At 44.2% G+C, this 13312-nt stretch overlaps 2 protein-coding genes across 3 annotated transcripts in view; one reads left to right on the top strand and one right to left on the bottom strand.

Annotated features, from left to right (window-relative positions):
* Nucleotides 1-1696, top strand: part of ccdc85cb (coiled-coil domain containing 85C, b) — a gene marked incomplete at both ends in the record, with an annotated part of 35759 nt that extends 34063 nt beyond the window's left edge. For both annotated transcript variants that reach the window (XM_080540489.1, XM_080540488.1), the window contains 3 exons: nt 369-461; nt 733-831; nt 1607-1696. In XM_080540489.1, coding sequence (XP_080396615.1) covers nt 369-461; nt 733-831; nt 1607-1696 — 282 coding nt within the window. The remainder of the gene's footprint in view (nt 1-368; nt 462-732; nt 832-1606) is intronic.
* A 2620-nt stretch (nt 1697-4316) lies between these two features.
* ccnk (cyclin K) lies at nt 4317-10996 on the bottom strand. The gene is made up of 11 exons (XM_080550318.1): nt 10893-10996; nt 10301-10539; nt 10003-10084; nt 9700-9831; nt 9441-9555; nt 9233-9290; nt 8866-9035; nt 6761-6960; nt 6246-6276; nt 6037-6108; nt 4317-5539 (listed from the first exon to the last, which is right to left on the bottom strand). The coding sequence occupies exons 1-11, from the start codon at nt 10899-10901 to the stop codon at nt 4995-4997; spliced, it is 1653 nt and encodes a 550-aa protein (XP_080406444.1). The 5' UTR covers nt 10902-10996; the 3' UTR covers nt 4317-4994.
* Nucleotides 10997-13312: the final 2316 nt, after the last annotated feature.

Raw genomic sequence — 13312 nt, 5'->3', positions numbered from 1 at the left:
TTTTTTCCGAAGGAATACTGAATAGTTACTACTCTAGTAATAGGTCAAAGTGCGCCTGAGAAGTATAATGGAGTGGGTTCTATAAGGGTCCCACAGGTGAGCGTAGGGGAGATTGTCAGGAGTTGGGAGTGGAAGGCCAAGGAAAGAGACTGAGAGAGAGGTGTGTCAGCGCAGATGCGAGGGGGCAGAGAGAATGGAGGTATTGTGGAGCTCCTCTCTCTCTCTCTCTCTCTCTCTCTCTCTCTCTCTCTCTCTCTCTCTCTCTCTGTCCCCAACAGAGGAGCTCTGTTTAACCAGGGAGGACAAGTCAGACGAGTCAGGTTGATTCAGTTCAGTGGTGTGACCGGGATCTGTTCCTCTACCGCCAGGGTACGGGCCGTCTCCCGACCAGCGAGTCCACGCCCGCCACGGGCTACCTGTCCTGCGTGCAGAAACCGGAGGCTGTGGTCCACGCCATGAAGGTACGACAAAGTACAGTACAATGTGATACCGCTGGATGATCCCACACGGGGCACAGTTCAGTCTCATCATGACATTTCTACATCCTACTGTGTCTGTCCTCGTCCTCATCCCTCCTCGTCCCTCTTCATCCACACCTCTCTTCATCCTCATCATCAGTCCTCACGTGCTGTAACGCAGCCCCAACTTCAGCCATAGAGAATGGATCATTCATATACAGTATGAGAACTCTTATACTGATTTTGTGTGCGTGCGTGTGTTTGCTTGCACCAGGTCCTGGAGGTCCATGAGAACCTGAACAAGCAGGTTCCTGAGGACTATGAGGAGGACCTTAGTGAGAAGGAGAAGGCCATCGTCCGGGAGATGTGTAACGTAAGTACACTAGCTTACAGTCCTGTACTGTATCCCTCCGGGTCCTTTCCCACTCCTCTCTTCTGTCTCTCTGTCTATCTATTTCTGTTTCTGTCTCTGTCTCTGTCTCTGTCTCTCTCTTCCTCTTCTTCTTTTCTAGTAGAGAATATGTGTTCCTCTTCTGGCCTAGTTTTCGCCTGTACAGAGCAGTAGAGGAGAAGTAGAAGAGCAGTGTTTTTTAACCAGACTTCTCTCTGTCTCTTTCTCTGTGTCGCTGTCCCATCATGGAGGGGCTCTAATTGGAGACCTTAATAAGAGGCTTGTAGTCGGAACTGTCAGGGCAATTAAACCTAAGCGGCAGGGAAAAGAGCACCCAGCCCCCTCCATCTCTGTGGTGCTGAAAGGCCTAGTCGCCTAGTCCTTTAGTGTGGAAAAGGGGCTGCTGATTAGAGTGAGGAGAGAGAGAGCTGGGCACTCCCTATCAGCAGGAATCTGGGGAGCGCTACAATGGCACGTCTGTGTTATCTCTGGGTCCTCTCCCTAAGAGAGATCCCTCCTGAGACGAGGTCAGGCGGCTGCTTCCCAAAGACCATGTGATGACAGAGACGCCTCGATTACAAGCGTACTGTAGATGGATGCCTCTTATGAATTTAAAGTCAAAAGTGTTTGGTCAGTTTGTGTCCACAGAAAGTGTGTATGTGAAGAATCGTTTAATGTGTAAGCTAACTGTTTGTGTGTGTGTGTGTGTGTGTGTGTGTGCGTGTGCGCGTGTGCGTGTGTGCGCGTGTGTGCACAGGTGGTGTGGAGAAAGCTGGGCGATGCAACAGGATCAAAGCCGTCCATCCGACAGCACCTCTCCGGGAATCAGTTCAAAGGCCCGAAGTAATGTGGACGACGAAAGAGAGAGAGGAAGCAAGACGTACCTACCTACACTCCCCCTGTAACCACCCCCCACCCCACTGCGTCTCCCCAAATGTGACTGGACATCATAAGAGCCAGCAAAACAAAAACACAAAAAAAGGACCGCCTCTCCTTCGCCTCAATCCTTAACTAAACACACTTGTATTTTTTTTTAACCTTCCAAGTGTTGATGACGGGCAGCTAGTTTCACTGATTTGCCACTTTCCTATGATATGTTTTTAGGGTTTTGACGTCGTGCTGCAGATTATAATATTTCTGAGTAGATTCTCCTATTGTTTTATGCTGAGAACAAATGTTTTAGAATGAGAGCTATAGCACAGTTAGTCCATCAGGTGAGGACAGTGTCACTTTAAACCGGTTGGACTGCATAGATTCTGTAGCGGCGCTTGAACGCCGGAAACGTTTCTTTGATATTAAAAGTAACGTTGTGGTCACGTCAGGCACCATTTGTTGTACCTCCCATAGACACCCAGCCAGATCCTCTTGTCAGTTGTGCTCCCCACTTCTAGCTGGTGAATTAGCATAATTAGCATTAGCACCCCAAAGTGTTGAATTATGTGAAACCCACTGTGACATTCTGTAGCATCCTTTGCTCATAAGAGAAGTCTATTAATACAGTGTAGAGATCACTTTTAAACTTGTGTAAAATATGTATAAAACCATAGCACTACTTTGTTGTTATTGTTCATTTTACTTATTGTTTTTTTGTTCATTAAGTTCATTCTAGCATGGCCATGTATTAAACTGTTTTATGTTTGAAAAGCACACAACTGAACCTTCAACAGGGTTTTTCTTTTTTTGTAAGTTCATCTTTTTATTTCTTTGAAATGAATTGCTATTTTTCATTTTTCCTCTGTATCCTCTCTGTAAATGTATCAAGGCCAGTTTGTATTGAACCCTCTCAGCCAGATTCAATGGAATTATAATTTTTGGGAATGGTAAAACCATAGAATTAGAATGATCATTTGTATTCTATGGGGTAAAACCATAGAGATGAAACACTAGAGAGGCTGATGTCAGGTCAACTCTATTGTTGTATTTTCTATGATAAAACTCTATGATGTACAATAATGTGCATGCTTGACAATCACATTCTCAGGTTGGGAAATGACCAGAGCTTTATCCTTCACCCATCAGTGACTGTCTGTGAAGACTGAATGGTTGTCGTGATTTTTAACGTCTGCCTGTGAATAGATCCCTCTTGAACCCTGGTTACAACACGGTTGAAGACTGCTGAACACATCTGCTGCATTCAGTTCCATGCAAAACAGGTTTCAGAAGAGCAACTCTATTTGTGGCCATGGATAATTAACCATATAACTTTTTTGTTGTGAAGCCATCGAGAAATTATATTACAGTCATTCCATTTCATGAATTGAAGCTTTTTGTCATGAATAAATACAGCAGCTGTGTTTCAGCGGTGGCTGCATGTCTGTAAACGTTGTACATGGAATGTGAGAGCAAGTCTTCCCTTAGATGTTTTTCGATACAAGTTAATTTTTAAAGAATATACCTTGATGTCAAATGAAATAAGTACTGTTAAAAATCACAATAATAAGGGTATTTATTGCCAGGTGTAAGGTAATGATGGGAGAGCTACCAATAATAGGGCTGTCATGTTTTTGACATTCGATTTTTATGAACCTATCAGAGGAGATTTGCTTTCTTAGCAAAGTCTTTTGATTGGTTAGTAGAGGTTTGTCATTGACAGCTCCAGCTCTCCCGTCTCTTGTATTAGTTGCTCTATTATCAACTTAAAGGCTGCCTGCATACCGTAAATATTGTAGGTGAGGCTCACCTATTTTTCTCAAATGGGTCTACAAAAAAGAAAATCAAAGTATGGATTTTGAAGTGTCCTTTTTTTTCTAGGAAATTATTTGAAGCCATGATGCAATTTTGAATACTTTCATTCTATGGCATTTGATTTGAGATGTGCCACATTTTCTGCATGGGGTTTTGATTTGGAACCTGTGTTTTTAAACTTCTGTTGTTGTTGCATTTCTTTTATCTGTATGTGCTAAGCCAGAATACAGGATCCTAGAATCTAGTGTTAATGCCAACTCCTCTAGTTTACTAGTCTGTGTACCTTCTCTTCCTATGAAAATCGCTGATATATCACAGATATTTGTAGGCGAAAGTTTAAAAAGAAATAGAACAGGAAATAGGCCACATTTAGATGATTTTGGAGAAAAAAATAAACAAATTATTACTTTCTTTGTAGTTCTGTGTCATTTCAATGTGCAGATTAGTTTGGACAATGCTACCCTCTGCTGGTACATATTATGAACAACACAGAGGGGAAAGTGGATTTCTTAGAATGAGCCAGACTGACTAGTGTCAACACAGGAGTGATTCTAATGCACCCTACACAGCGGAGATTGTGACAGTGTGAGTGTGGCTAACGTGTGAGAGACCAGTTCAACCTGGTGTGTGTGTGTGTGTGTGGTCGTCGACAAGACAGCTAAACTGATTTGTTAGGTCAGACACAGATACTGTGAACTAACCAGAAGTTAATCTGACCTGAACACTGTTTTAAAACACAACTCACACAACACAGCACATACTGCACACATGTATTTCAAGGTAGGAAAGCATTTTTTTAAATATCCAAAGTGTCTATAAGACACTAAAGCAGTGTATGCACTTCAGGGTGCATGTAATAATTTGTTAAAGGAAAGCCTAACTAAGGCACGTATGGATATAAGCTCTCAGATCCATTAGTGAGTTCTGAATTTCACATATGTACATACTGTATATAGTCTGTCCAGTGTTGATTTAACAATGTCCGCTTTACATGTAATGTCACAGAATAACCTATATTCATACAGCAAAATGAAGATGGTGAACACATACTAAAAAAATATGTTTGTACTTTTTTTACACTGCAATTTGTTTCCACACACATGGTAATGAAGTTATCACAGCACAGAAATTCATAATTTCTGACAGACTGAAAATGAGAGCAAAGACTAGCAGACGTTTAGCATCGGGCAAAGTCTTCGGCCTAAATAAAATGACATTTCCTTTTCATGTGTTACAAAAAAATACGATCGACCAACTGCCTCAAGAACACACAACATTGTCTGTCATCAAAATGATTTCCAAGGAAATGTCTGGAATGTGGAACTAATACAAGCTCTCTCCTAAAGAAGAACAGCTACAGTTCCCTGGTTTAACAATGGGGTCTGTTCTAACCATAGAAATAGAATGTTCTAACATTTGCTCCACTCCCTCCCTTTTCTATTGACCATCCATCCATCCTTTCATCTCATCCAGCCTCCTCCGTGGTTCATCGGCATGCCGTGGGGTGGCAGGGGCACCTGGGGCTGCCCCGGGGGAGGGGGGTACCCACCAGGGGGCAGACCCATCCCTGGTGGCGGTACACCGTGGACTGGGGGCATGCGTGGAGGGGGGGGTGGGGGGTAGCTGTGGTTATAGCCGGGAGGTGGGTAGGCTGGGGAGGGGGGAGGGGGGAGGTTGGGGTGTGGGTAAGAGTTGGGAGGCAGCGGCGGTCCTGGTGGGGGGGCGTTAGGGTAGACGTGAGGGTGGTAGGGCATGGGGGGGCCATAGTTGGGGGGCATCTGTGCGTAGGCCGGCTGCTCGGTCTTCATCATGGACTGCAGGCTCTGGAAGCCCTCCCCTGACATGTAGGAGCTGGAGGTGGACATGCCCATGATGTAATTGGAGGGAGGAGGAGGAGGGGGCCGGTGGGGGAGGGGAGGGGGCTGGTGGGGGGGTGGTGCTTGGGGCGGAGGGGGGTCGGCTGGTTCTGCTTCAGTCGGTGGGGCTGGAACAGGGGCCTTCCGATCTTTTCAGATGAAAAGGGGGGGGAAAAAAAAAAAAAAGAAGAGAATGAATGACTTTCGTAACTCATGGGAGTCATCTCGGACAAGACGGACAACTCTCCAGCTCCTCTAACCCCAGACAAGGAGCATGTGCCTGCCTGCCTGGACTCCCCCCGTGTAGGCCTCATTAATAACAGGCTGGAGCAGACAGTAATCAGACTGGGCTCAGAGGCGCGGGAGAGGGCGTACTGTACTGCATTCTGACTGGGGCCAGTTATGTAACCCCCCCCCACCCCGATTCTAAGATGGACTACGATTGGGATTCCTGGAGTTCTCTAAGCTGCTCTCCTCACTACTCACTCCTCTGATCTGCTCCAAACACAGAGACTCACAAAGTCAAAACAGGACAGAGTACAATATATCTGCTCTCATCCATCAGATAATAAATATAACTCACAAAAAGTGGTACACAGATGAGTATTGAGTAATGATGTACAAAGTAATAACAGGAGCAGCTCACCAGGCGGAGGTTGTGTTGTGGGCAGCGGGGGCATGGGGCTCTCCAGCCGGGGAATCTTAGAACCCACTTGCTCTGTGAATGAGAACAAACATGGAGGCAGACAATAAGAAGCTGAGAACTGGAATACTATTTGGCATTTTTAACATGAGTTCCTATGACGGCAGGAGAGGAAAAATGTAAGTGGCAAGAGCGTCAACAATCCTCTTTACCTGGAGGCTTTGGTTCCTCTTTCGGGGAGCCCTGAGGGAAGGGGAGAAGGAGAGTCAATGACGTACTACTGTCAAATAAATGACCAACAATAACTTAATAAACAATAACTCACTATCACATGTTCTGCTTTACCGACATATTTGCTATCAACAGCAGTGGAATATAGCCTATTGCATTTGTGTATGCTTTGTTTTAGTTTCTTTCTTGAACTTTGACCCTCTAAAATGCACTCAGTACAAGACAGCGAGGACAAATGTCGGAGACTGTCAAACCATTTTTAGACTGAAGCCATTTGATGCCTGAAGAAGGTCTATGACCGAAAGCTCGCAATAACCTACATTTTTTTGCAGTGTTTGAGTGTGCGGATGCTGTTATTTTGCACTAGACAAAAACAGCAACTGTTTAGTTGCTGTTTGCCATTTCAAACAGTAAACACCAAGTAAGTCACCTGGATACGGGGAAAAAAACTATGTTGTAGGCTGCTAGCTACCGTGCTAGCGCAGGTGACACTCACGTGTGGCCGTTTCAGCTGGCGCGGCGGGCTGCCCTGGGGGGAGTTCTTCTTTGGTGGCGGGGGAGGTGGGTGGACCCCCGGGGGCTGGCCCTGTGGGGTGGGGGGCTGAGGGGGGGCTCTCAGGCTCTTCTCCTCCTGCAAACCGGGGGGGATGGGCGCCTTACCCTGGGAGTACAGGTCTAGGATCTGGTGACAGATGTCTTGAGAGACACGACAACAACATGGATGGAGGTGAGCGTTAAGGTTCGGGAAGGGTCACAGTCAACAGGAAGAGAATGGAAACAATAATCTTGTATGTCCAGTGAAACAATTGCTTGGCTTGGGGGGGGAAAAAATAAGTTTTATAATGGTGGTACTGGGACACACTGATCTATACATGTCATAATAAACATCACACTTTTTAGGCAGGAGAGGAGAGGCGAAGGACACAGTCTCATTCGCAGTAGGGCTGCACGATTAATCGATATCGCGATTTGAGATGATGCGATTAGCAAATCGCAAAGCCTGCGATTTGGGATACATTATACAGCGCGTCGGATTCAACGTCAATGAACGCACACACCCAAGAACAACACTGCACGTGAAACGCCCACGTGTGAATCTATGAAGACGTTTCAGTAGCTAGCAACATTCATGGTGTGGATAAATGGCTTCAGCAGAGCCAGAAGCAACGATTTAGTCCCGAAGAAAAACAGCACTTCTGTTGTAAGTATTTCGGGTTTAGGACGACAGATGTGCAACAAAAGCAGGTGTTGCGCACGACCTGTCGTGGAACAATCGCTACATCCAGAGGCAACACCACAAACCTGTATCAGCACTTGAAAAAGTACCACGGGCAGCTCTATGACGAGTGTACGGTCAGAAACGGAGAGTGAAAGTGAAAGCCCCGTAGCCCAGTCTAACGTTAAGCAAACTAGAGTTTTAGAGTCGTTTGCGGCTGTTACGCCGTATGAAAAGGGCTCACGAAGGCACCGTGAAATAACCATCACGCACTACCTCGCTAAAGACATGGTGTCTATTAACACTGCGACCAACTTAGGGTTTAAAAAACTCATCCAAACGCTGGATAAAAGATAATGTGATTCCATCCCGCACGTACTTAAGTCATGCGGCCATCCCAGAAATGTACGCGGAATGTAGGAAGATACTGGAGACGGAGCTGAAAAATGTCGAGTCGTATGCAACAACAACCGATCTGCAGTTGAGCAGGTTCGACCGAGCCGTATCTTAGTCTCACCGTGCACTTCATACATTACGACGACGAGTTGAAGAGTTGCCGGCAAACGGTATACTTTCCTGCTTTATCTATTTAAATGTTTACAGAAAGGACCTATTCTTTTTTACTGGCCATTTTTATTATCACTTTATTTAACTTGATTGCAGTACCGGTATGTGCAATATTTAGATGCTGCTCCTGAGCCATAATTAAATAACCTTGTTTGTAGAAAGGTCCTATTTTATTTTCATATTGGAATTGGAATTGAATTTTTTTACATAAATATGTTGTTCCAATTAATATCTTTTAAGTTCTCATCCTTGCATTAGAATTAGAGCAGTTAACAGTTTGATGGTATCATGTGGTAATGCTCTCTGAAATTAGCCCATGATAGACAGATTCATCCAATCACCTGCCAAGTATTTTTGAGAGTACCTGCCCTTTTCCAAACAGCTTCCAATGAAGCTTTCCTAGATGGTTGTGTGTAACAAACCATCTGAGTCAGGTTAGTAATGCTCCATCACATGTTTTAATCTGAAGCTTGACTTTAAAGCAACCCAACTTTAAAGCAACCCAATGTAAGTTTAGTTCCTTCACTCGTAGCTCGGGCTGTGGGGGTGCTAGAGGAGGGAGCCAATTCTCCTAAGTCCCCTGAAGACGTACAAACAAACTGCACGTTGATATGACCTTCCTAGCCGGAGATATGTCCACACTTTACAAAAACTTCTGTTGGGTCGCTTAAAAAAATAATAATCGCGATCGCAATATCTGTCCAAATAATCGCAATTAGATTTCCCCCCCAAATCGTGCAGCCCTAATTCGCACATTTGTGAGCCACACAGCATTCACGTGCCATTGAACCATCACATCCTCCTGTCTCCATCCATACCTTCGAGCAGCTCCACTGGAACGTCCTGTACAAACTGCTCCCACCATCGCCGGGACGACTGCTTGGAGGTCCACTCCTGGATGTCAAACTTGCAGAGCCGCCCGGCCAGGTACATGACAGCCACCGCGATGATCTCAGGCTCCCACTGGAGGGACAGCATGGTGCACAAGCTGAGGGGCGCGCGCGCACACACACACACACACACACACACACACACACACACGTTAGTTTGAAGACTAGGTGCAAAGGGAAGAAATGTGAAAGAAGGAGACATTGACATTATAACCACAGAGTGATGTGAGATACTGTAGGGCATCTGGGGACATGCAGGCGAGTCCATTCTCCTCTGTGGGTTACCAACACCCACCTGTCATTGACAAAGGTCCATGCCATCTGCACCAGCTTCTGCACTTTGTTTTTGTCACCTTCAACAAAGGACAGCATTATTAAATGAATACACATCATTAATCCCCAGAGGGGAAGTCGAATGTTCTTCCCACAACGGCATCAAATCCTGATTTCTACAACATCACACAAAGACAAAAACAACAACAAAATAACACCACAAGCTGCACCTTTGAGTTGCTTGGCATAGCGCAGGAGGAACATGTAAGGGTGCTCTACTTGCAGGTCAAACTTGATTGTCTGAAGCAGAATTCGCTCCAACACCATCACCTCCTCCTGTTGATGCTATAATAAAAGTTTACAGGAAGAGATAGGCATCTAATTAATATTTCCAAACTCGAATAAATCTCAGCAACTGTCTGGACATGGACAAACTGTGCCTATCGCCTGAGGACAGAGGCAGACGTGAATGGATAAGAGCGGGCACACCTTTGGTTCGTCTCCAAACTGGGCAAACTGGATGTCGTTCAGCAAGCTGCGAGCCGTCTTGATGATGTCTTTGCACTTCTTTGGTGTCTCCTCCACTTTCCCAGCCAGGAAAAGACAACACCCACCTGTCACCTGTAGGGACACAATACAATCCCACAATCCTCTGAGCACTCTAGGAAACAGGAGGTACTCTCTACTATGTTAAGCAACCTGAACGTCTACCATTTCTAACACCAACAACAGGCCTAGAAACGGCAGGAATAGTTATACATAGGTTATGCATAGGTAAATAGCAATACTCACATATCTGGGAAACTGTTTGAAAGAGTGGAACATGTAGAAACGGTGGAAATATATAATACCAGTTGCTAGGGTGTCATAATGTCTGATGACAAAGTTAAGGATAACATCAACACATGTGCTAACTTCTGTATCTAGTGGATATCAATTTGCCTCGCTGTGTAACCTAATCACCAACTGAGAAGCTAAACTCGGAGGTGGGAACGACTGAACTCACTACAGTGTTTGAGGCCACAGTGATACAGATGTCACACAGAGTTAAAATGTGAGTCATGTGACCAGCTAGGGGTTCAAAGGATACAGCCCAAGTCGTGTCCCCACATCGAATATGAACCGGGCCCCCTCTCTCCGATACCGGGCCTCTGTAGCAGGGTCCAAACCCTCGGACTGGGAAGGCGTGTGGGCCAAGTCCTTCTTGTCCCAGTACCAACATGGCTTGATGTGGTCTAGGAAAGCTTGACCCCCAAGAGCCGAGATCTCCCTGTTGTCCTTCATTTGATGATGAGGAGAGGCAACGTTGGATGGACCCGCTGCGCTGGACTGTGAAATGGATGTTATGAATCATTATTAGATGGTAAATCTATCTGCACATGACAACTCTAGTCTGACATCATTCGTACAGCTAATTATACATTCCCCTAAAATATATTGAATTGATATGGCTAGCTATAGTGATGCAGAGCCTACTCTTAGCTAACTTAATAGTGTGTTATAGCAAGCAGCTATCTGGTATAATAGCTAAATAACTTACTTATAGAGAACGGGATATCTCTGACAGTTGCTGGCTAGGAAAATGCTATGGGGCTAGCTCGTGACTTTTTAATCAATCGAAAACAGTTTGAAGTTGAATTTACGCGATCTTAAATCATTGTGTTTGAATGAGAGAAACTTACCTTTAACATGTAGACTTTAGAATGAATAGCAACGCAAGCAATTGAGACGATAGTAATCGTGTTTCGATTTAATTAGTCATCGTCAACAATCCCATCCTACCAAGGGCGCCGCCATATTGTTTTACGTCAAAGGATAGTTGTAATCGTCATTACGCAACACGTGGGCCAGAAATATGGATTTCCCCCCCCCCCCCTTTTTTTTTTAAGCTACTCTTTATTAAATGTATTTTGTCTTCCTGCCTTCCTAAAGCGATTTAGATATGTTAAAATCTATATTTGCCAGTGTTACCATCTCTGTCAGTTGGGACCTCAGCTGCGCCAATGAAGAAGCTGCTATTCTCCTCTAGAGGGAGACATAGGATGGAAAGTGGAAGTAGCTTGAGGAAACCATAGACACACATCAATGGTTATAAATCATCAATGGATGACTACATGAATGAATGAATGTTTTACTTGACATTCTTGTGCATAGTTGCCTTTCAGAGACATGCAAGTACAACAAGACGTGAACAGCTTCAGTTAAGTTAACTTCCCAAATGTTTCGGCCCTCGTCATTGTCAGTTATGTGACAGTTTGTGCAAAAGCTCTCTTTTAGAAAAGACTCCTAGAGAAAAAAATACAACATTGAATCATTTACTTCATTCCAATTAAAGCCTGGAATCTGCATGCATTATTAACCTATTCTCGGACAAAGCCTTTTAACTATGGAAGGATGTGTCACAATGTGTGCAGTGAACTAACTGACAAATGACAAAGCCTTGTCTGGTTGTATATTGCCCAAAGAGCATAAGCTTTCACTCAGGCCTGCACTACACACACACGCGCATGCACACACACGCACAGACACACACACACACACACACGCACACGCACACACACACACACACACGCACACGCACACGCACACGCACACGCACACACACACACACACACACACACACACACACAACAGACACAGACACGCACACAGCAAGTAAGTAAATCTACTCATGAATAATATACTCATATCCTCTTTATTAATATTAAACATTGCATAATGAGGCACTATAACCAAATCCCAAAGCAATATTCGTATTAACTCTAATGTGTCCGACAGTGGACCTCTCTTTGTTGTTTCTTTGTCATTAATCACAGTGTGTTATCTCACATTACTTCTGGTAGTTTTGATGTGTTTCTGTACAGTATTGCTTTGCGTAAACTCAATAAAGATACCATGAAGGTAACTTGGTTATTTTGATTTTTTATATTTGTTATATTGACACACCAATGTCAGTGAGATTATCTTTTCTCTTATTGTATAGCTTTTCTCTGAGAGCGGCTCATGTATGATGCCCTGCCATGGTTTAGTGAGTCTCCTCCTCCAGTCTTTCCAGGCCATGGCCCTGATGTGACACGGAAGACTCATGTCTCCTCAGAATCAACACTTTGGGCTTAAAATGTTTCCTGTGTCCATAAACAGAGTATTGTGGTATCTCGGGCCATGCTAGCGGGCTATAATTGTCTTCGCCCCGAGCTAACAGAGATGAACCATAATGGAGCTGCTGATGTATTATTGAGGAACCCAAGGGTAAAGATCAAGGAGCTGGGAGCCAGAGGGAGGGATCATGGCCGTGTCTAAGTTTGGATGAGTTTTACAGGCTGTACACAGTGACGTGCATCTACTGTAGATGGGTGGGATGATGGGATAGAGAATGTCAGAAAAAGAAGAAGAAGATTAATTCAGATATCACATAGGTTTATTATGTCTCCAGGTCAAACAGTGTGTAGGACTGTAATTAACACTCTGGTTTAATGTAAGGTCAACTGGGGTTGAATCTGTTTGAGACAGAGTTGAGATGACATTTCATTTGTATAAATAATTACTGTCCTGAAAGTCCCGTAGGCCTGGCCTGAAGCAATAAGACTTCTAATGCTCTTAAAATTGCCCATCATGTATAATTGATAACAACTGTAGGGCTACAATCCTCTGCTGATCCCAGCCTATACAGTCCCTGGAAATTGTGTCATCATGAAAATGACTTCTTTTTTTTATCACATTATCACACACTATTATATCCCCTTGTTTTAAACATGGCATTGTTTTGCATTTGTGCATGAAAGGTGCTAAACAAATACAGTTTGATTTGGTATTGTAGCAATGCAGCATGGAATAGTATGTGCGATATGTAGATTATGCGTTATAGCCTACTGTAGATGATGTAACCTCAGCAATACAGCAATAAATATTCAGAGGTGAAGCCCTTGAAAATCACCATATGCATGAGGCACTTAACAATTTAAGTGCATGCATTGATCTGAAAGAATATTACAAACAATGTGGAATAATTACCTATTAAGTGTGTCATTAATCGCCCCTAAGTGACTCTGCTATTTAAAGGATATAAGTAGGCTTTTCCCTCTTACACTTGCTCACCGGTAGC

This window comes from Nansenia antarctica (genome assembly GCF_963989245.1).
Source record: "Nansenia antarctica genome assembly, chromosome: 1".
NCBI lineage: Eukaryota > Metazoa > Chordata > Actinopteri > Argentiniformes > Microstomatidae > Nansenia > Nansenia antarctica.
The sequence above is the reverse complement of the archived record's forward strand: the minus strand, read 5'-3'. Positions and strand labels throughout refer to the sequence as shown.

Coding starts and splice junctions, on each gene's coding strand:
- ccnk (XM_080550318.1), bottom strand. Junction 9,291..9,440: donor CTATGCCAAGCAACTCAAAG/GTGCAGCTTGTG, acceptor CCTTTGTTGAAG/GTGACAAAAACAAAGTGCAG. Junction 5,540..6,036: donor CACAACACAACCTCCGCCTG/GTGAGCTGCTCC, acceptor TCATCTGAAAAG/ATCGGAAGGCCCCTGTTCCA.